The 23,846-nt window shown below is 33.2% G+C and overlaps 3 protein-coding genes and 3 non-coding genes across 8 annotated transcripts; 3 read left to right on the top strand and 3 right to left on the bottom strand.

Moving 5' to 3' along the window:
* Nucleotides 1–1,361: 1,361 nt before the first annotated feature.
* On the top strand, nucleotides 1,362–17,147 carry LOC145751433 (uncharacterized). Of its 3 annotated transcripts, none has more exons than XM_082567572.1 (14): nucleotides 1,362–1,838; nucleotides 5,298–5,684; nucleotides 7,753–8,113; nucleotides 10,142–11,186; nucleotides 11,470–11,565; nucleotides 11,739–11,890; nucleotides 12,070–12,259; nucleotides 12,740–12,904; nucleotides 14,074–14,223; nucleotides 14,387–14,559; nucleotides 14,763–15,105; nucleotides 15,240–15,386; nucleotides 15,767–15,910; nucleotides 16,230–17,147. In XM_082567572.1, exons 1-14 carry the CDS (start codon nucleotides 1,436–1,438, stop codon nucleotides 16,569–16,571), a joined length of 4,098 nt encoding a protein of 1,365 aa, XP_082423698.1. In that variant the 5' UTR covers nucleotides 1,362–1,435; the 3' UTR covers nucleotides 16,572–17,147. The 3 variants fall into 3 exon arrangements, with proteins under 3 accessions (XP_082423698.1, XP_082423699.1, XP_082423700.1); XM_082567573.1 differs by lacking the exon at nucleotides 1,362–1,838 and adding an exon at nucleotides 4,627–4,760; XM_082567574.1 differs by lacking the exon at nucleotides 1,362–1,838 and adding an exon at nucleotides 5,118–5,155.
* A 177-nt stretch (nucleotides 17,148–17,324) lies between these two features.
* LOC145751685 (5S ribosomal RNA) lies at nucleotides 17,325–17,443 on the bottom strand. The gene has a single exon (XR_014283746.1). It is a non-coding gene; the product is annotated as a 5S ribosomal RNA (ribosomal RNA).
* Nucleotides 17,444–19,245: 1,802 nt separating this feature from the next.
* On the bottom strand, nucleotides 19,246–19,364 carry LOC145751688 (5S ribosomal RNA). The gene has a single exon (XR_014283749.1). It is a non-coding gene; the product is annotated as a 5S ribosomal RNA (ribosomal RNA).
* Nucleotides 19,365–19,897: 533 nt separating this feature from the next.
* On the bottom strand, nucleotides 19,898–20,016 carry LOC145751687 (5S ribosomal RNA). The gene has a single exon (XR_014283748.1). It is a non-coding gene; the product is annotated as a 5S ribosomal RNA (ribosomal RNA).
* Nucleotides 20,017–20,885: 869 nt separating this feature from the next.
* LOC145751217 (uncharacterized) lies at nucleotides 20,886–21,920 on the top strand. The gene is made up of 4 exons (XM_082567319.1): nucleotides 20,886–21,111; nucleotides 21,186–21,265; nucleotides 21,509–21,678; nucleotides 21,797–21,920. The coding sequence occupies exons 1-4, from the start codon at nucleotides 21,057–21,059 to the stop codon at nucleotides 21,831–21,833; spliced, it is 342 nt and encodes a 113-aa protein (XP_082423445.1). The 5' UTR covers nucleotides 20,886–21,056; the 3' UTR covers nucleotides 21,834–21,920.
* Nucleotides 21,921–22,299: 379 nt separating this feature from the next.
* Nucleotides 22,300–23,633, top strand: LOC145751096 (uncharacterized). Its single transcript, XM_082567178.1, has 4 exons — nucleotides 22,300–22,493; nucleotides 22,827–22,903; nucleotides 22,973–23,115; nucleotides 23,253–23,633. Exons 1-4 carry the CDS (start codon nucleotides 22,445–22,447, stop codon nucleotides 23,308–23,310), a joined length of 327 nt encoding a protein of 108 aa, XP_082423304.1. The 5' UTR covers nucleotides 22,300–22,444; the 3' UTR covers nucleotides 23,311–23,633.
* The last annotated feature ends 213 nt before the right edge of the window (nucleotides 23,634–23,846 follow it).

Genomic DNA, 23,846 nt, shown 5'->3' with positions numbered 1-23,846 from the left:
TCCTGTATTGTTTGTGATATTCGTGTTGTAATCTATAAAGTGTGAAAGGTTTCGGACCTTAATAACCCAAACAAAACATGGAACTCTATGTCGACCTAACCCCGTTGCTTCGCTTGTATAAACGACAAAGGACCAATTTGAAATGTAAATTCCACTAATAAACCGCGCGGTTATTTTTTTATGGAAAATCCTTTAAAAAAGGAACCAAAATGAACTTAATTTACGCCATACAAAAAATCCCTTGTAAAAAATCACAATACAGAAATAACGATCAATACACAATTCTGCGCTCTTAACATGAGTTTTCCTTTATATGGTATTAAAATCTATAGATCCTTGTTTTATATACCTATTGAAATATATGGATTCTCCCTAATTTATAAAGGCTTTATAAAAAAAATTACGTCATTGAATATGTCCCCTCTTTTATATAATAGACATAGACGGGGTAAGATCAATAATGTTGGATACGTAATATAATACTGTCATCGAACTTTAAAGGGTACTTAGAGCGAAACTCGAGACTTATCACTGCGATGATTTATCTGTAAGTGATAATTTCCTATCGAATTATTTAAAATTTAAATAATCCAAAAAAGTCACAAAAAATTGATTTTTGTTTATTAAAATTTTTAATCAATTTTTATTTTAACTTTGTAAGGCTTTTAAAGATATCGTGTTGTCAATAACAAAATACAATATTGCACCATCATATTTTAATCACCTTTAACGTTCCAAATCGTAAGGCATATTACCGTATCATATTACTCTAATCGGTTCCGGTATTCGAAAGATGCTCCTATACAAATTGCAATAAAAACAACAAAATGCATGCTGAGTAAGCGATGATACCTAGCCCCAATGTTTTCACAGCAACTCCTCAAATAATTTGCGTTTAATATGAAGGGTGCGTGAACGATTTTGTCAGACCGTCCAATTGGTCGACCCGATCGGCTCACAATCAGAATGACGTCATCCCGTGTAGGTCATTCGTTTATCGTACACGGATTTATTCGCGTTTAGTAATGGATCTCGCGCTGAGCGATGAAGTTAGGGCACTCCCCCATCTCGCAGGGAAAAAAGGCGATTTTCAGCCTGTCACGCGACAACAAAAGAACGTCAACATTGCGAGGTTGTACATAGTTTATTTTCGCTTTAAGTGCCAAACGCAGTTGGATTAAATTGGCGGTACACAGCGACAATTTGTAATTTATAGGGGTTTAATTTTAGTCGTAGATATAAGTGTTTGATATGCCTGTATTAAAAACTTAAGAGTACCAGTGATTTTCGTTTTTAAAGTAACGCACTTCAAAAAAAGTATTTAGACAAATTTTATTTATTTTTAACGTAGAAAAGAAAATATTTTTTAAATTTTGAAATAACTGTGATCTAAATTACTGAACGACCCGATCACCGATCTCGAGGTTGTAGCACAATGGTGAGGGGATCCCGGTTAGACGTTCAGGAAAGAATTGCACACCTAGAGTTTCCTAATATGACGTCATCGCGCGTAACAAACGATAAGGAATCATCGTTGAACATTACTCAAGACCCGAATAACAATAACACCACACCTAAATGCAAGCCTATAAGCGCTAAGGCACGCTCTAAAACTGAAGAGGTGAGCAGTTTACCTTCTTACACACCGAGCTACGTAAGACCAGTAGGCACAACACAGCCTAGAACTGTACAGAGGAGTGAAACCAACATACAGCACAAGTGGCAAAGAAATAAAAATTCAAGAAAAGCGGTTCGGAGGTCGAACTCCGAATTTAACTATCAATCTTCAAGTTTGTCGCTGTTAAAAAAGAAGTATGGCCAGTCTAACAAACCTATAGGTAAGCCCTAACGTTTTAGACGATACATTTAAAACTAAATTTTCAAATATTTGACTAATTAATTCTCCTTTGATTTATCAACGTTGGAGAAATGCCATCCCAGACTTCATTAGCCTAATAAAATATTTACTTAAATTGTAATACTGAGTGGGTGTGGTGTTTATTTAATTTTGAGGAACTAAAGTTTTTTTTAAGTTAATATAGTCATGATCCTAATCGACTAAACATCAAATAATTTTTATATTTACCAAACTTATTTTGTTTTCCTGTAGTTTTTTAAATACAAGTGTTCATAAAAAAACAATTTCCTTTGGGTTAATTCGTACACCAATTAAGTGTAATTTACCTTTTTTAAATACGACGTTTATGTATCATTCAAGTGATCGCAATTTCCCTTTTATGAGCAAGTAGGCTATAGTGTGGGATACAAGAATTGTAGTGATATCAATTTAGGTTTATTACAGGACAATGTTCCTACCAAGAGCTTGTTTATTGCGTTGTCTAGACTAAAATGCTCTATTTAGGATTGCTGCTTTTCAATAACATCCCTAGAATATTTTTAAATTTTTATTCAGTTACTGTTTTTAGGATATTCAAAAATAGATTTTTAAGTAAAACGAGAGTTAAGCAAAAGTATAGATGACATAGTTTAAGATATTTTGTTATCAATTAATTATAAGCATTTTATCATTAAATGATTTTTATGTGAATCGCATGAAATTGATTAGTAAGCGACAGATTGGGCATAAATTAGTTTTTCTTAGGAGTCCTGTCTAGCTGGTGTACATTTGTAGTAGGGTTTTATTTTCAGGTTAAGATGTAATTAAGCTAAGCAAGTCATTGCACGCATGCCAGCTTAGCGAGCCGAAACATAATACTAATGTGTTGGATAATGATACCTCGTTTTTTTTATTATTTTTTCTGCAAATGCGTTTAGATTTTGCAGAACAAATTGAAAGTTTGCGTGTATACATACAACACAAGGTTGTTACGCTTTGTCCTTAACACGTTTTAAACATACGAAAGCTTGAAACTATTTTAATCTGTGTGATATAACGTACTTACACGACCGAGACGAAAAATCAAAACATATGAAAATACCGAATTCGCAAGGGACTGAATTTTCACTGAAAAATGTACGTATTGGTGTGCCGAACAGCTGCGTAGCCTTGTTATTAAATTTCGTTCAATATTTCAAGCTATATGTGCTTGGCAACGTTTTTTTTTTGTTGAGGAAAAGTGAATGCTGGGAACAGAACTAGAATATGATAAAAAACTGGTTGTTTATTTGCGACCGGAACCCTTGAAAAGCACGAATTGATTGTTGGTGCCTTATATAACGAACCAATTGCTCTGAACACAGTTGCAAAAAAAATCTGTCCCACAAATTTTGAGTAAAAACTGAAAACAATTTGGCGCATTAAATTTTAAAATATGGTCAAAAGTTCAAATTTTGCTAAACTAGATAAACAACACGACTTGCTGATGCCAAAACTTAATAATAAGATAATTAGGTGTGTCTTATTGTAAGGTTTATTTAAAGGTTGTTGTTTGTTTTGGGTTTTAAACCTGTACAGTAGTGGTAGTAGTTTTGAAAACATTACCAGTTCGGTTCTTGTGTTTCCTGCACGCGTTTTCTTTAAATATAAAACTTTTTAAACTCTATAAAGTCTTGAGCTATACGGCTTTTAACATGTATTCAAACATCAAAGCCTATAAATAATTGTTTATTAGATAGCGCTGTTTTTTCTATTAAAAAATCAAAAAAAATATGGTCACAATTAAATTCAGCAAAGCGCAGCGTTTTTATTTAACCATACTTTTAAAAATAAGCTAAAAAATCATAAGATAATTATGACTAACTGACTGTCTTGTAAATAATTCTAGTGTATACACCATCGAAAGAACGTAAACGTTTATTTTCTTATGACGTCATGGAGATATTTGTTTCCCCACTAGATGCTGTAATGAAAAGCGGAAATGAGACAACGCATGGCTTATGCATATACGTCCCATACCCGATATAGTGTCTTATGTAAAATCCTATACAGCACTTTAAGATAGGAATTGCTGGGATTTTTTTGCTATGGTGTACGCTGTAGTTATCAGTTAGCCTATGCTGGAGATAATACCGTGATCACGTAGTTTAAATTAGCTGGCTGTGTGTATTCAAATCGCGTTGTTTGTTTAGCATGCAAACCATTATAGATTTTTAAAGGCGCCAGTTTGTGAATAAAAGTGAATTTAGATTTTTTAAGTTAAATTTAATCAGCAGAAACTTTCGAGACCAAATTAAGGCTAAATTTAGATTTGAAATTGTAGTAGTTTAAAAATATGAATTAACAAACTATGGTTTAGCAAGCGTAACCTTTAATAAATGTTACGTCACAAACGAAAAACAACAATCGTAACTGTTGAATGACAGTTAAAAATAATGCAAAGGTTTTTAATTGGGCCAAATACCGATATTGTAATATCAAAATAAAGAAATACAAATGCCATTTAAAGTTGCTAGACTATGAACGTTGATTTTATGATTGCATTGCGTACATGACTAAAGTTAAACATTAACATGTTTTAAAACTTTGCTTTCTCTATTACCAAAAAGTTTGCAAACAGTAACTCATACCATTGTTTGCCATCTATTTCTATTTTATTTCAATTTGCATTCGAATATTCGCTTTGGGAATTGATAGTACAATACTTTAAAAGACAGATTATTCACAGATAAACACAGCATATGGTTACATTTGTCAGTACATTATCAATGTTGATTATGTTATCACAGGTTTACATTAGTGTGGTTGTGTTAGTAAAAGTTGTTAGGCAGTATGGCTGCTGCCACTAGTGTCCGAATACTAGTTGAAGGTGAAATTTTTATTGATCATCGTGGATTTGTAGTAACGGAATATGAACACCCAGGTATTATAAAATACAACGCCTTTGTTAATAGTAATAAAAGTTTGTTTGAAAGGCTGGTAGGCCTTAGTTGTAAACCGTTACTTCAACCCTATGCATATACTATTATATAATTTTAGCTGGCGTTCTTTGTGCTCAAGAAATCAAAATTTCACATTCTTTATTTATCTATAAATATATTGAGCTTCTTTGTTATCTAAATATGGAAACCGCCTTTTGCTTAATAATCATTAATTAGAAGCCGACATTGTTTGGCACTGTAAAAACTTTTAAATGCGAATGACGTCGTTTTTTGTATGTGTGTTGTACGCACGGGAAAAGGGAATATCCTGAATTGCGTAGCTTCCCTGTAGCGTTTGTACCTAAAAATTTAACTTTTGTTTTTAAATAGAATAAACGTAAGTTTGCAGTGCTTTTTTATTACACATTTTATTACGCGCATACGTTTAAATAGTTACCGGTACAGCTATAGCTGCCTATCTTTATTTACTTACTTTAATAGTACACTAACGTTAAATTTTAACTTGTTATTTTTTGCAGTGAAAGTCAGAGACACAGTTGCTAAAATGGAAGCCAGAATGCAACCGGAAATAAACTCCTTCCAAAATCAAAACAATATTCCAAGAAGACCAAGATCTTCTGCGTTCCGACCTTCTCCTCCCAAGAACAAGCCTTCAGTTCCCGAAAAGCCTCTTCAGAATGGAAAACCAGAAGTTAAATCCAAGCCTGTTGATGTTGTGAAGCCCACTACCACTGAAAAACCCAACGAAAAATCAAGCTCTTTAAAAAATAACGGCAATGTTGAATTACGAACCCAGCAAAGTGCGTTAAAACGAAACACAAAGCATAGAAGGTCGATGTCCGATCCCAATCTACAGAAAACCTTTCGACAAGTGAAGGCTTTGTGGGACGAAAAAGTACAGATAGGTAAGCTTGTTTATTTCGTTCTTTAACATTGGGAGTTGCTTAGATTAAATTATGTCATGGTTTTTCCCATTGTCACTTGATATAAAATTTGCTTCATAATCGTTTTATAACGCGGCATGTTATCAAATATGATTAACATAATCGTTTACTAATTAATTGCTTGTCATAGAAATGGATCAGATTTTAAAAGAATTTTTATTTGCTTTGCTGTCCTGTAGTTAAGCTATAAATGCTGGAAAAGTTTAATGTCAATATTAACTTTGGTTCAAAAATTACATTCTAGAGTGTAAGGCTAAATATTAAGCTAAACTTTTACAGTGGAGGAAACTTAGTATATCAGAGTTTCGGTATGTTAGTCAAGTTTTTATTATTTTTCAAAATAGGAGAGTCGTTGGTTTCGATAGAAATTTACATTAGAAAGTAATAACAATACAACCCGGTAATTTAAAAAGGGTGTCAAATAAAAATCTATACAAAACAGACAGCCCGTGACCGAAATCAGCAGGTAGCTAATCCAAATTAAGCACTACCTAAGCACCCAGTGAACTTGCACACGCAAAAGGCAATTTCGTTCGGGAAAGTGTCAATTTTTACTGGATAAATTTACTTGTATAGGTTCACAGGATATTGGTTTACTCTATGATATGGTAGAGACTTGTTTAAACCATACACTAACTCAACAAACCTAGTAATATAACTTCAACATTTGTTTTAGAATATTGCGCTTGATTGACTAAGTTTTATTATATTAGCTTTTGTCCTTAAGTTAATAGCTCTGTGTCAATATTAACAAACGTTGTTGCATGTATTCATAAGAATTGCGCAACCGTAATGACATTAAAACTACTTTCTTTTTAAAAACTAATATAAAAAGTAAATTATTTTATTAAAAGTAGTTAGAATTTCGTTGAACGAGGGGCAATGCAAATAGTTTTGCTTTATAAAAAGAAAGTATGTTAATGTATAACATGCATGAGTATATTTACATTTAATTTCATGATTTATAATACAGTATCGTAATTTAAAACCCATGTTTATTTTAAACTTTAATAACGAAATGTTATACCACAAAACAATATTAGAATTCGGAGTACAATTTAAATTACTTTTTTATGATTAAACACAATAGCAAATAACTCTCCGTGCTGTGACAAAAATTGTTCTATTTTACGTCGCGGTGTCTCGCTAAATAAATTAACCAATCGGCGTGTTATGGCTCCTACCGTTTTAATTTAAAAGAGGTATTTTAATAGTTGTGGGTAAATTGCCTTGTGACGTAACTTCCGAATATGCAGCTTGTGTTATGTCACGTGCTCTGCCCGTTTTCTGAATAAAGGAGGCTGGCAAAAAAGCTACTAAATTTAAAACACTAAAAATCATTTTTCGTCCAAAAACTAGCTAAAACATCTCACTTGTTTAGCATATACGAAACAAATGGTCATTTAATGAACCAGGACATTAAATTATGTCGACTGATTTTAAGAAAGGTGGGCCCAGTAACTGGGCAAAAACGTCACTTTACATAAATTGGTTACAGTTAGTCAGAGCACGGATCTAAAGCTGTCTCTTCCTGTGCTAATAAAGTTTAAGCAACACTCTGGTTGCTTATGTGTAGGAATAAAAACAGCACAAGGAAAAACTAACGAGGTCTTTTATTATTTAACACGATTAAGAGCTGCTTAATTTAAGGCATGTGGCGGGTGATGCATATGTTAGACTGTTTTTGTAACGCGTTTAGTATTGATTTTGTCTACACTTTTTTAATAAGACGCTGTTTGATGTTAAAAAAAGAACGATAAGACAAGAGTCAAGATAGACAGCAGTCGTTTAGTTTTATGTTAAAACTAACTGCACCAAAACGTCACTATTTCCGTTAGAAACAACCTGTTTAAATTAAAAAGTCAGACAACAGTTCCTGTTTTGTTAATTATTAAATTGAAAGTATTAAGTGGCAAGCATATTACTATTTTTTTTAAATAGGTTAGTTGTCTGAATAGCTTTTTTTACATAGTACTTTCCATGTAGCTGTTTTAAATTTAAATGTCTTAAAATTTGACTTTTTGTTTAGATAAACAGTCGCAAAGTTCAAACAGCAGAGGAGGGAGTATAACTTCGCTGTCTTCGCTAGGGAGTAACTTGAGCTACGACAAACGAGGACATAATTTTGGAAGTACTGACAATTTGTTGGTTAACAACAAAAACACTCCAAGAAGAAACTCCTCCGAAAATAAGGCCAAGCCCAAAGTTCTTCCGAGACCAAGTTCGAAACGAGAAAGGGCAGAGACAGCGTCACCAAGTGTGGATCTGACTGATGGTTCAGCAGATTTAGTAAAAAACAAAAAGAATATGGCGACATCAAGTGTCGGCGAGCGGGCTATGATGTTTGGGGGCTCGAACCGAAGTTCATATAATAAACAAGAAGAAAAAAGGTAAAAATTTATAAGTAATAAAGTTTTGTATTTTTTTATCACCAGCAACACATTTATTTTTATGTATCAAAATAAGACCTGTGATTTCGACAATAACCTGTTATTTAAAAACACAAACTACTTAAACAGCGAATAAACACACAAATGAAGCAATATGGTTAAGTAACTTACCAAAGATAAATGACATCGCCAATTAAAAGTTAATTTTGGTTCATAAAAACTTTCGTTAGTCATTTTAATTTCCTTGATTACATCAGCGTATAGATTAACTGACTTATGAGGTTAATGCGGTCAGTTTAACACCTAAGTAAAAACAATAAAATCGGTTGTGGTTTACTTAATCATCTAAACAAAGCGTCGGGTGATCGCCGAGTTGCCTGAAAAAAGATGCTCCAAAAATAACAATTATCGCGCTCGATCTGTCATGTGTTAGGTAGTTGACATTTTAAGTAATAGGAAACCGGCCACATACCTCCACAAGTGCGCCTAATACCGATTTAAAATAGCAAACCTATTGAGTCAAGGTGGTAGAATTGGGGTAGCGTTTTGACCTCTACAGAAATTTTGTCAACACAAGAACCTCATACATTCCTAGAAAGGCATGACAAAATATTTTGCTTTTCTCAACATACGAAAATGCCCGAAATTGCGACATGTTGATATTTCATGGAAGGAATAATAATAGCGCCATGGAAGTCGGTCCGACACATAATTAGAGTGAGGCGAATTGCCTTAAGGCTAGCCGTAAACTTGCGACTGCAGAGAGTCAATGCCATCAGAACCGGATTTGCACCATAGCCGAGACAGTAAATTTATGATAAGTGCGAAGGGTACCGCAAAATTTTGTGAGTTTAAACAGGCATAAGGTCCCAAAGTTTTGAGTCTTCAAGTTTAGATTTGTGTCAGTTGTGTTTCATAATTGCAGGTTACAAAATGCATTTTTATTTAAAGGCTTATAATGACAAGGATATTTTTATTGCGGTTTTGGATTACTCTCCGCAGTTTAAGATTTAACGCAAAGTGGAAATATTGAATTTGTTTCTTTAAGATTTTATCACGTGTTATCAGAAGTTGTTACATAGAAGTTGGATGCTAAAATTGTAACATTTTGTGCAGATTATCGAGTTTTAAGTTACAGAAAGGAAATTGGATTTTTAAAATAGAAAATATTTTACAGTTTTATGAATTTAGGAATTAGTTTTTAAAACTTTATTTCGTTCATCCCAGAAAAATAAGATTTAAAACAAGACACCCAAAAAATTTATAATTATGACGAACGATTATGAAAGAGTTCATTTATTCGACCCCGACTCGCTGGAGAGAATTAAAAAACGAGAAAAGTGGAGACAAAGAAAGAAAAACACGAAAAAAACTTCGATGACCTCGAACCGTTGGGGACGAAACGTGCGAGCTTTTTTCCGAAAAACCGGAGACACCTTTTGCGGCAGTTGTTTGTGCAGGTAGATGACGTAGTAAGAGTGACGTCATTGATAGATGAGTTGTCAAAATGCCACCATATTTTAAAACAGTTTTGAACATGACAATATTTGGGCATTAATTTTTTAACACGATAAGTAAATTATTCTTATATTAAAAACGCCTTAGAAACCGAACCCCCTAATTTAAACTCGTTTTGCTTTTTAAATTTTTTCTTTAAGGTCCCTAAACATTTGTTATCAATTGTATTTTGTATTTCACGAAACTGAGTTCGCGCACGATTTGAGGCACGTAATGACCGGGTCTAAATGTTATCGCTATTTATTTTCTGCTGATGCGATCTAAATATAATTCGGATAATGTAGTTAGCAGTTTTTCGTGCAAATCAGCCTCAAGTACTTTCCACAGTGATGCTAATTGCGTGTTATTAGTCTTTTTACGTATCGGTTCGTGACATTGTAGGCTACTTTGCTTTTATACAACCGAAAAAACAACTCATAAAACGAATCTAAAACACAAACACGTGTGTTTGTCTGGATTTTGTGTTTTTAAACCAGAAAAAATTAACATTTTTTTTTAAATTTTTTACAGACAAACAGGGGGGCCAAAACATCACCGACGGTCATGGTCTGATGATTCTGCTGACCACCTTATGGCCGGGGATAAAAACTCCGATGACGTCAACCACATTTACGACGAAGTCCCAACGGGAGTCAACGAACCGAAACGACCGATCGTTGATGACGTCACGAGCGAGAGCTGGGCAAAGTTGAACTTCGTGCGGAGAAGTTCCAAAGACAGTTTATCCTCGAAAAAGTCCTCCTTGAATTCGTCACCGATTCATAGCCCAATGGCGATCAGAAAAAGCGAGAACGCCCTCTTCGGAGAGTCGAACTCTCCATCTATGCGCTTGTTAAAGAGTCCGGAGGCTTTCGAGGGTCGGAGAAGAGCCAGCTCACTCCACGACCTGATGATCTCGAAACCCGGGTCGTTACCGGTTTCCAAGAACACCAAATCGTCGACGCAGCCCTCGAACAGGAGTGACGAAGTGGGGGAATCCCCCGAGCGACCCAATTTCCTTGCTCTTCAGCGCAAGCGCTCCAAAACGCACAGCAACACTACAAGCGCGACAACGCCCACCGAAAACACCCTTAGCATAGCAAACAACGACTCGGACAAATCGAGAACATTATCGTCTCCCCCTGAAATTCCTTTACAATCTCAAAAGCCGAATTCTTCGAACAAAAGCGATCACCAAGACAGCAACGACGATTCGAGGCCCAATTCTCGTACTAGAAGTGATGCAATGTCTATAAGATCAACCAGTACCCGAAGCGGTAGCATCTCGATCCTAGACGACTTCAACCCGCTGGAAGAATACGAGAAAATTGCTCAGGAAGTTAGCGGAGACGATTCTTCCTCCACTCCCCAGTTTACCGGCATTGACGGTAAACGAAACAGTGATAAAAGAAAAAGTGATGCCACCACTGATTCGGACATCTCCCTGAACCCGAGGGACTCCTTGGCGGTTCCGGACTCAGGACTTCGGAGCTCGTGGAGTGATTTTAGTGATGAGGACGAGCCGATGTCGAACGAAGTGAAAATCCCGGTGCCAAGTAGTCCTCTGCCTACACCTGTAAGTAGCCTGGTAAATTATGGGATGTAAATGAACCAATTTCACTGGCGTTTGGCCCGTGCCAATGTATAACAGTCATTTCCAAAACATAAGAACCCTGCTTTTTGTTAAAATGACAGCTTTGATAAAAAGCTTAGAACTTTTACTGGCTAAAATATGGGGTAGAGATCCATTGTATAACAATCAATTTCCTTTGTGGTATTGACTAAGAACAAAACTCTATTCAAATTAAGCTAATTTGAGCTTTTATATTTATAATAAATTTGCGCTTGCTTTTTGATAGAAAAAAGAGACAACAGAAACTAAAATCCACAACATCGCCAAAGAACTTTTATCAACAGAGGAATCTTACGTCGCTGTTTTACATTTAATTGATCAGGTAAACTAGCCTTAACTTTGACATTACATGTTTTTGTCAAAATTTAAAGGATTACATAGTAATTACTAACACTACTACAGCGTATATCAATTACGTTTTACCTTTATAACATGTGTTTATCATTTTGTTTACGTGTCTAGCGGCAACTTACGTTTTTTTTGTTTTTCGTATAGGTTTTTCACAAAAAGGTGCGTGATGCCGCCTCGCAAAAAAATATAAACATGCCCGAATCGGTCGTCAATACCATATTCTGTCACGTGACAGGTATTTACCAATTTCATAGCAGTTTCCTTTTGCCGCAGCTGCAAGGACGGCTAAGTAACTGGTAAGGCTGTAATTTATTGATATAACAACTAGGCTGTGGTGTTTTTGTTATTATATGCATTTAAACTTGAATTAGGGCTTACTGTGTGTTTACAGTATATCATGATATACATCATAACCAGGAAATAATGACATAATGGAATGTTTTTGTGCGTTAACGCTTTCTTATTTAACCAACAGGGACTCCAATCCGCGAATTGGCGACATCATGACAAAGGCGGCCCCGTTTTTGAAAATGTACAGTCTGTACGTTCAGAACTTTGACGAGGCAATGAATACAATCAAACTGTGGACTGAAAAATCAAGTGGTTTTAATACAATTGTAAAAGAAATTCAAAAGTTGCCGGAATGTAATAGTTTGACCTTGCAGGTAACTTCATTTTGATATTTTTTTTTTAATTTTTTTTTTTTTTTTTAAAACCTACTTTAATTTTCCTGTTTATAAAAAGTAATTGCAAAATAGAAATTTTCTGAAATTGAAAGTGCTTCATAATAACTAGAATTTGTTAATTTTCTTCGTACTGGAAGTTCAGTTTGCTTTGTTTTTCTTTCATGTCATTAACAATATGTTTTGCACGAGCGTTTGCATATAGCCACAAGTCAAATCTAATCACACATCAAATAGCTTTTAGTTTTAAACCATGGTATTACCACTTAATTGTCAGTTCAAATTTTGACTCGGTTTGTAATCAAAATTTTACTGTGTGTTATTAGTTTAGGAGAATAACAAAATATTTGCAGGTCAACTTGTATTCTCTTCAATAACTTACATTTAAATAAGGCATTAATATATCTTTGTTTAAATATATATTTGTTTTTGAGTTAAAAAAATACCAAATATTTTTTTTAGCATCATATGCTCGGGCCTGTGCAAAGAGTTCCCCGTTATAAGTTGCTGCTCGAAGATTACCTTAAAAGATTACCCGAAGATTCTGTCGACCGACCGGACGCTTTAAAAGCTTGTAACCTAATCACTGTGGCTGCTACCCATTCAAATGAAACCATGAAAAAAATTGTAAGTTTTTACTATATCAATCTATATAAACAAATGCTAAAAACTGATTTTTTACCATTTTTTTCGTGTAATTGATTTGGCAAAGATTTAAAATTACGGGTTAGATAGGAATTTTGGTCACTGCAGTTTAGCGTCTATTTTAGGAAATTTTACGGTTCAGAAACCTACTAAAATAGAACTAATTTGCTGACGTGGTGACGCCCACTAAATAACGCTTATCCTCTTTAATTTAATTAAAATCACCCACGCGAGATATGCCTCGCGAAATTAAAGCCCATATTTATAATATTGCCAAACATGAAATTTAAAAGCACTATAAAAACAACGCGAATCTTCATCCATAAAATTTAGGTGTTTTTGAAAAGGCCTGCATTTAATAATTTTAAAAATACATTTGCAAACTGATACAAACACACGTCGACAAAGTAAACAGGCATTAGAAATAATTAAACATTAACAAACTTATTGCAAACTTATATTGACCCTACATAAGGCCCCATGACTAAGAATGAATAAAGAGTCTCCCAAAACAGTTTGTTTAAATACTGGTTGCATGACAGTTATTTCTATAAATCAAACAAAATACAAATCGATTTTAAAGCACTTGTATGGTTTAACATAGAGAAAAACTTGAAAGCAAAAACTGTTATTTTTAACGTCTAGTCGTTTTTGACACTCTGTATCCTTATCTTGTATATGCGATATCTCATTGTATTGAACAGACTTTACTTAATCAAGTTAACGCAGTAATGAGCCTTGTCGGTTGCCCGATAAAGGTGTGTAGGTGAGGTGTTAACCCTATATACCCATATCGTTAGCTTGCCCATCAAACCATATCAAAGTCAAAATCGTATGCTTATATCTACAACATTAACATATCTGTTAAAACCACGTGTTTATTGTATAGACAAATTGCAAAAACTTTTAATTGTAGGTTTCCCATCCTTCATAACAATACAAATTACTTAACATTTCAATTATATTTGGCCAAGAACGCGACATAATTATACCCACTTTAAAGTTTTGAGCTATTTTACCTAGAATTCTTGGAAGTCCAACACGCAAAACTGTAGTGCTTTTTAGTCACACGTTTTAAATGACAAGATTTTTGCCTTAAAATTATAGTGATTTGCTGAGTTATATATGACACATTTTTTTATTGTTTTCAGGAGAAATTTCACAAACTGGTTAACGTGTTCAACAACTTGTCTGACGTGAATTTCGACATTGTCGACGTTTCAAGGGAATTGTTGAAGGAAGGAAAAATCATTAAAATCTCGGCGAGAAACGGCGAAAAATACGAACGATATTTATACCTGGTATGTTTATCAAAATGTTATAACCTATCTATACTTATATGGAAACAGATTAGAGTAAAATACAGTGAGATCACTTATGCGTCATTGGTTTCCGAATATCGCCGGGGATTTAACTAAATTATCTCTAAAAACAACAATTGAATTTTGGCATTTTAATTTCTAGTTTAGCGACATGCTCTTATGCTGTACACCGTTGGGCCGCTTGCAAGGCAAATCCTATAAAGTGACTGCCAAGCTGGATCTAGACGGCATGCAGCTAACCGATGTCAAGAACCCGACAGTACCAAACGCCTTTATTGTCAGAGGCCTTCAGAAATCCATGGAATGTGCTGCCAGGTAATAATTTAATTTGGAACGTGTTAGCTAAGTAATTGCAGCTTTGTGACTGAAATTAAAATTGATAGCGACCAAGTTAGATGATTAGTTAAAACATGTGAAATCATTCCATTGCAAAATTCCACAGATTGCTGTATTACTTTTGATCTCTTTACCAATATCTGTACTTAAACTTTAGTAATTATTTAAACCTTGATTTACAGCTCTGCAGAAGATAAGGAGAGTTGGGTAACGGCAATAAAAGACGCCATCGCTGAATCACTTGACCGTAAAGAATCGTTCATGAAACAGGGACCCGTACTAGCAGCAACGCCCAATGACAAGTTATCTCCAGACGATCAACGGCCAATCACAAACGGGATAGACGATAGTAGCCCCTCCCACCATTTAGCGGCTACCCCCTTTGTCGGCGACATTGCTGATTCGGATTTAGGCACCAGAGCTCCAAGGTGGATAAAGGACAACGAAGTTACGATGTGCATGCGTTGCCATAAAGCATTCAGCAAGCTTCTGCGACGAAGGCATCACTGCAGAGCCTGCGGAAAGGTTAGTGGAATTTTCCAGTGTCTAAAGTTAATGTTCAACGTGTGTTAATATGTACTTAGTACTTCTAGTAAAACTTGTTGTTGCACTTTTAGCCAGTCGCGCAAGTTTAATTTTTTATATTGTTTGATTTCTAGGTTGTTTGCTCAGAGTGCTCCGAACACAAAATTTCTCTACAATACGAACCCGGTAAGCCCCAGAAAGTGTGCACTGATTGTTTCAACATTTTAACGGGAAGAAATCAACACGATTCGGTGGACGGGGAGAAAAAGGGGGTGCTCGCGGTAAATAACAGTTTTACAACAAATTTACATTTACCAACATATCCTAAATAAACACATTTTTTACCTATCTGTATGCCTAGACAACAACGCTTTAATTCTTCCTATTACCTTAACAAATATTATTGTTAAAATATAATTTGTATAAATTACAAAATTCAGACAAAACATGACTCATAAAAAATAGAAGTTTAAACAATAACCAGTTCTGTCACATGTCAGATCAGTGTGAATTTGTGTTCTAAACATTACCAGTGTTTATTTCCACAAAACATTCGCGTAGACTAAGCCCTGACTCTTACTTTTGCCCTGGGGGGCTATGTTTAAATATAGAAAATGACGTAACGTTATACTTTATCTAAATTCACGTATTACTTTTTAAGGTCGAGGCTGACATTGTATCGGAAAATAGCGTGATCGCCAACTACTTGTTTTTTACGGACAACGAAAAGAAGCGGACTTGGTCTAAGACTTGGTGTGTTATTCCTGATAACGAGTTGTGCTTGTATTTCTACGGAGCTCACCAGGTTTGTATTACGTGCTGTTAAAACATTAACTGTATAGAGAAATATTAAAAAGGTTATCGGCCTTTAGAATGTATGGTACGCTAAATGTTTGTGTAGTGAAATCTTGCTTTAATGTCTATCGTAAAACTACTTACATGCCAAAAAAAATATCAGGCTGAAAAAACAGGCTATAAAGTTTAAGATTATGTTTTAAGTGTATATATTCGTGTTTGTTTGTCCTTTATGTGGGAAAGCCAAGATAACAAATTGACCTTAAGGCACTAGTTTAAGTAAAACTGTTTACTATATCAGATGTTGACATTTCAATTTCATGTTTTAGGATGTTCGAGCACAAATGACTATGCCCCTTCCCGGCTTCGAGTTCTCCATGATAAACAGTCCGGAACACAAGCACACGTTTAAACTAAGCCAGGCCCGAAAAAACTTTCTATTTGGAACCAACGATGAAAAAGTACTTAAACGCTGGGAATTCGCGCTTAAAGAGGCGAGCAAAGGCGAAGATTTAACAAAAGAATGGGTGTACAGCCTAGGCAAGATTAAGGCTATTGTGGAATACGATGACGTCACGGCCGAAAAAACACGAGTCAGTCCGCAATCTTCCACTGGCACGCCATCCAGCGAAGAAAGCGAGAAAACTGTAAACGACGAGGCGGAGACGTGACCGAAATGTGAACACTTGTAATTTTTACATTATGTTTTAATTTGTAAACTTAACATTAATCTACTAATGTAAGGACGTGCTTAAAATGTCGCTTATGCTGTCATTAAAAGTTAATAGTTTTTCCACTAGCAATACAATATTATATATATATTTTGTTTTTTAACTATAAGTTAATGATATATGAAATAACGTTGGCTTAATTAAATTTATTGAATAATAATGGCCCGTAGATTATTTTGTATAATATTGTTTAAAATACTATGCCGTAGTTTACTTTTTAAGCAATAGGTCTTATTCAATTTATTAATTCGCAATCATTTTAGAGCACATTTTTGCCCTAATTGAGTTCCAAAGATAAAATAAAAATTTTATTTATTATTGCCAATTATCAAAATTAAAAAATAAATAAAAATAATTTGCCACCGATTTCAAGTATTTTTAATTACTGTTGTTCTTTGCTTTTTGTTTATTTTCTTGTTTGACTTTATTATTTTGTTCCGCGTTTTTAATTTAATTTTTATTTTTAAAACATACAATTTTACTTTAGTTTTAATCTTCATGCATTTGTCTCTAATATGATCACTGTAAGAAGAAATTTACGAAATAAAAATAAAACAATTAAAATTTGTTTGAATAATGTCCTCTAGCGTTCTCAATTAAATATTTTTAAAAGCTTAACAAAATTTTAATAATTTGTCCGAAAAAATCGATATTAAATTGTAAGCGATTTTATATTTAAAATAAAAATCGAAAAGCCTACGGCACCCGGTATTCCCAGGCGGTCACCCATCCAAGTACTAACCGGGCCCGACGTTGCTTAACTTCCCAGATCGGACGAGATGGGGTGTACTCAACGTGGTATGGTCGTAGGCGAAAGCGGTAACGAAAAGCGCGTACTTAATCGCTCGATAACCTATGACGTCACGGTACAAACCAAAATCTAAAGTTTGTGAAAGCTAGCAGCATGTTTAAACTTACTTATAAATTCTTAACAACATAAGCAAATTCAAAGGTTGTAATTTCGTCGGAAAACAAAACATTTTGCGCATTATTTTTGATTTTACTGATTTTTGACACGTTTTGTTAATGGTTATGTAATAAACTACGTTTAACAGTACGACTTTGTTAGTATAAATTTTAAATTTTATTAATTTTGGTTGTGTAGTTAGTCTGCAATCTTAGTTTAAAACTTTGTTCCTATAAAAACGCGAATTGACGTCACTCTAGTAGATTTTGACGTCACAATCAAATTACACGTCGTTTCAAAGTTATCTTAAAAACAAGATTAGGTAAAATTGTTAAGGTTTAAAAATATTCACGAGTCTTATTATCTTATTATTCATAAATTGTTATAAATAGGGCAAAAAGCAATAAGTTTCTGATTGTAGTCATATTAACACTTTGGTTTGCCTCTATCTAAGAGATATTGTCAGCCTACATAGCCAAACAAATTCGCGTTTGCGCTTACTAGGTGAAGATTTAACAGTCTGATTGTTTTTTAAACAATTCTAACGTTATTCCTAAGTTTGATTTGGCAAACAAGAATACAAATTAAACTAAAATAAACTTTTAAACAAATGAAACTCATTATAAAACTTCAAAGCGCAAAAGAAAACATCGCAAAACCGGATGTTGAAGCAGCGCTTCTACCATTGTTACGTCATAATCTACTAAAGTGACGTAAATTTGCGTTTGAAATATTTTTTAAAAAAGTAATTTTTAAACTTAAACTAGAAACGATTTATAAAGATTTGGGTTATAATTTTTGGTGCGCTTTTTTGGCGTGGCATTCTGCATGTTTTGATATAAAAATGTCAGCACAGACGAAAAAGCTTAGCCAAGTTACTTTTAAAAATTGCTAGTTTGAGTATGGTCGCCAAACAAAAATTTTTGCGCAGTACAACCACTGGTTTTCGTGGTAACTTTTGATAAAGCTAATACCAGATATATTTATTAACTTTTACTAGGTCATAATAATACTCAATATAATTTCACGTCTAAATTGGAGGTAGTTATGGTACTAACATTGGTCAACTAAAATTTAAATCGTATTAGAATAAACATTCGATAGAGATTCTAAAAATTTGTTAAATTAAAAAAAACGCCTACGGCACCCGGTATTCCCAGGCGGTCACCCATCCAAGCTAATGACGTCACGTTATAAACTAAAATCTAAAGTTTGTAAAACTTGACAGCGTGTTTAAACTTACTTATATTAATACAAAAAAAAAAAAATTAAATGTCGTAATTTCGTGGCAAAACGAGAAAAAACAACTGATGATTTTAATGGTAATTTTAGATAAAATTTTGGCATATTTTGTTGATCGTTAATTACACTGCGTTAACAAATTATAGCCAAATGTTATCATTTGGTACTTTCTTTGTAAGCTGCAATTTTAACAATCTAACAGGTTACCTTTAAAAATTGCTAGTTTTAACATAGTCGCAAAACAAAATTTTTTGCGTAGCATAACCATTGATTTTGGTGGTAACTTTTGATAATACTAATACCACTAATACCAGGTTTATTTATTATCTTTTAGTAAGTCATAATAATACTAAATATAACATCACGTTTACATTGGAGGTATTTATGGTAATAACTTTCATAAACTTAAACCGTTATAGAATACACATTCGTTAGAGATTCTAAAAAATTGTTAAATTAAAAAAATGCCTACGGCACCCGGTATTCCCAGGCGGTCACCCATCCAAGTACTAACCGGGCCCGACGTTGCTTAACTTCCCAGATCGGACGAGATGGGGTGTACTCAACGTGGTATGGTCGTAGGCGAAAGCGGTAACGAAAAGCGTGTAGTTAAGCGCTCGATAACCTGTGACGTCACGTTACAAACTAAATCTAAACATTGCGTTAAACTTACTTACTATTCTAAGGTCAAAATTTTGTCGCAGAACAAAAAATATTGCGAACCACAAACCTATGAATTTTATAATAGTTTTTGATTTTACTGATATTCGGCACGTTTTGATAATAGCTATGTAATTAAACTACGCTAAAAAATTAGCCAATTGTTATCATTTAGTACTTTCTCTGTAAACTGCAATTTTAACAACCTTACAGGTTAATATTAAAATCGCTAGAACTAATATGGTTACAAAACAAAAATGTTGCGAACCACAATCACTGGTTTTTATGGTAATTTTTGATATTAATTACTTATTCATTTATTAACTTTTAGTTTATCATACAAAATATAAAGAACGTCTAGAAGAATAGCTATTGTAACAACTTTTAAACAAAAAAATTAAGCCGTTATAGAATAAACATTCGATAGAGATTCTAAAAATTTGTTAAATTAAAAAAATGCCTACGGCACCCGGTATTCCCAGGCGGTCACCCATCCAAGTACTAACCGGGCCCGACGTTGCTTAACTTCCCAGATCGGACGAGATGGGGTGTACTCAACGTGGTATGGTCGTAGGCGAAAGCGTTAGCGAAAAGCGTGTACTTAATCGCTCGATAGCATATGACGTCACGACGTTTTAAATGGTTACTTATTGTACACAAAATTACAAATACTAGGTAACCACTTTTTAGCCCTGACTAGATTTAAATCAAACTTAGTCTTCTTAATTCTATACATATACATTATCCACAAAACATAAGTTTTACCAAACAGCGTTATTATGTTAAATAACCATTTTCATAATAGGATATTACAAAATACAAATGTGTTTGTTGTTAGCATACCTTATATTCTTCTAGATTGATCAAATGGTATTCGGTTTCATATTTACGTAGTCTTTAAATTTAAACAGCTTAATAAAGAAAATTTCAACATAAACATTGTTCTCCCTTAATATAACACTTAATTTTCTTGGTCATTATAAAAAAGAGAAGCAGATTTAACACAGGCTTGCTTTAATTATGACGTTACGTTGCCTCAGAAGATTTTGTCGGATTTTGGCTTGTTTTATTAGGCGTCTTTATTGTATTATAAGAAATAATTGCCCTGTTTTGGTGGCCTTTTTATTAAAGTACTTTGTATCTAAATAACTTAATAATAAATTGATTACACAATTGAGTAAACAAACATATAACCAATACGTAAGATACACAATTGTTGTTTCTTATACCCGTGTGAATAATTCCATACGACTGTTTATTAATTTAAAACAACGAGTCATTTTTACGTACTTATGAGTAATACATTTTTACAATACACTTTGTGTTTTATTTACTAAACTAGGAAGCAGGTGTTATGCCAGCGAGGGATGTTTATATATATATATATATATATATATATATACTTATAAAACATTGTTTTTAGTAGTGTAAAGATAGACATACAGTATTTTTCCAATAAATGAGTCTAATACTACAAAAAAATTAAAACGAAAATTTTCAAAACCATCTCAGTAAAAGTGTGCTACATTTTTAAACAGGTGTTAAAACATAGATAACAAATTAACTGTTACAGTTAAATAGACTACATAGCATTTTGTACAGACACCAAGAGAAAAATGAAGTATTTATTAGTTATTGTGGCCATTACAGGCATTCTTTCCAACCTTACATGTAAGTATACAACATTTTTCAGTTAAATTTAAACTCTTAATTTGTTTTTTCTTTAAAATAAAGGTTACATTTAGTTGCCGTGGAACAAGTAAAAGTTGATTTAGAAGAGAACACGTGTGCTTGGATGGAAGGAAAAGACAAAATTGAAGTTCAAGTAAAAACATTTTGACATTTAATTCAAACCATACCCCACAACAATCAAATGTTATGGAATTCCTGTTTTGTATATACAAGTGTGTTTTGGTATACCATATTGTGCTGTCACGATAGAATTGTGCCTTATATGTATTTTTATATACAAAAATAAGGCCAAGTCAACAAACACTATAGCTTAAGCGTCTTACATGCTTACACATAGTTAGTTATATTTCTAAACGCCAAATACACTAACTTTTAGGCGGAAGGGCTAGCAGTAGCACAATGTACCTGCAACGACGTTCAAAATAAATGTCGACGAAATTACAACCCAGTTTGTGCTGACAATAATAAAACTTTTTCCAACGTTTGCACCTTCTGCACTGAACTGGGAATACAAATGGTCAAAGCCAAGCGGACACTTTCAAACGGGTACATATTGTTATAAGATTTTTATGTAAATTTGTGTTAAAAAGTTATAAACTAGTTACTGCATATTTTTACGTATATCGCTGTAGCTAATATCTATTTATTTTTGGTTTGTTTTTAGATTGGACCTACACATCAAAAAGTACGGAGACTGTTAAATCTTTCTAATCTGCTAATTTTTCTGTTAAAAAATGGGTGATAACTGTAATCAAAGTGTTTAAAATAAAAATAAAACAATAAAATCGGTCATTGTGCATTGTAAATAGTAAAGTCAGATTTAAAAAAATGACCTAATACAATATTGACTGTACGAAAATTTCAGACCAAAATATGTTTAACATTTCGATATGACGTCATATCTTTTTAAAAATAGGAAAATAGAAAATTTCAACATTTTTATTAAATGTTGTTGAAGTTGCAATAACATCTGAAATCTAGTTTAGGAATTTCCAAGATTATAGAATAAGTGAGAATAAGGAAACAATTAAAGACTCGCTGATTGTTTTATTGAAAAGATTTTCTTCGAATTTGTTCTAGTTGTTTGCTTCCCATGACGTCATGCATTCGACCAATTACAATGCGCGAAAAAAACGTTCAAAATGAGTGCACCCGAAAATAGTTATAAAAGAAAATATTTCAGTAAAACACTACTCATAAAGTGAAAGCAAATAAAAAATCTGATTAGAATCAATTGGATAGTTTGTTTTTAACAATAAGTTGTAAGAAAATTTCAAATCACAAACAAGAGTTTGTATTTGAATCGTTTAACATGAAGTTTGTAGCAATTGCATTAATTCTTGGAGCGTTATTCGCAACAGGTTGGTTACTTATTATTTTGTTTTGTATGACTATAATAGTTTAGAAACTTTACATCCTTTAAAGAAAGACAACATTACATGATATATTATACAACTGGGTTTAGTGACCATGCCATACTATACTATAAAATCTTTGTCTAAACATTAATACTTTTGGCATGTTTTAAATCATTAAATTGATTTTGTCATTTTATCCCGTCGCATTGTTGTAATATTAATTGTATATCGTATTTATTATTTACTTTTATCAATGCGCGAAAAACCAAAATAAATAAAAAAAAATAAACACAAGAGTTGTTTACACGTCGTTAAATTATTGTATGTCGGTTTTAGGCTCCTCTAGGTTCCATGGTTTGCTTAAAATCGACTGCAGAAACGAAATACCAAGCGAAATTCCTGATGACATTAGCGTAAGTGAATTTTTAAACTTTCATGTGCAGTAACGCCAAACTGTTTAATTTAGCTTCTGATTTTTACAGTACAAAGGGCAAACATGTAATTGTCGGAACTTGAGAGGCATATGTAGCAGAATGAGTGATCAGATGTATGGCACAGATGACTTAATCTATCCAAACTTTGATAATATTTGCTATGAAAATGGATGGATCTATCTTCAAAACAAGTGAGCACTTGTATTTTTATCAACAAGTGGCATAATTAGCCCCAAAGTAAAACAAATAAAAAACAAAGTAAAATGTTAAGATTTTCAGAAGTAGATTAAGCCTATTTTTTTTTTTTTTTTTAAATTTTGTGTTATAGGAAAGATGGAAGAAGCCGACCATACGTGTACTATAAAGGAAAAGCAAAAAAAAACTGAATTGAATTTCAAATTTTTTTTTTAATTATAAAAAATTGTGTTTGAGACTGATTGCGTATTACTGTAAATAAACGAATACATTTTAAAAAATCTAGTTTAGTTTATGATTCTATCAGAAAACACAATCAAATTTCCCGAGTGACGTCATTACGTAAGAACCAATAAGTGAACAACAAAAACCCCAATGTCATAATATTTAACTGTTTCCTGATTTAATAACGCAGTCTTACGTTAATTAAATATTTTGTTATTTCTCCTAATAATGCCAAATGAATTTTAAAAAGCTACATTTGCCTTTGTGTAGTCCTACATTGTTTTATAAACAGTCGTTATACCTTTTTATATCTCTTTCTAATAATGCAAAATAATTTAAAAAAAAGCTAAAAAAAAAAATTACATCTTGGTTTGTTATAAAAAAAAAAAATTTAATTTATTTGGTGATAACTTGAATTTAGTTGTTTTATATTAAATCAAAAAATAAAATCGGTTATTGTGCATTGTAAACAATATAATTAAATTCGGTATAATGTTTTAAT

The sequence above is a fragment of the Corella eumyota genome, chromosome 4 (assembly GCF_963082875.1).
Source record: "Corella eumyota chromosome 4, kaCorEumy4.1, whole genome shotgun sequence".
Classification (NCBI taxonomy): Eukaryota; Metazoa; Chordata; class Ascidiacea; order Phlebobranchia; family Corellidae; genus Corella; species Corella eumyota.
The sequence above is the reverse complement of the archived record's forward strand: the minus strand, read 5'-3'. Positions and strand labels throughout refer to the sequence as shown.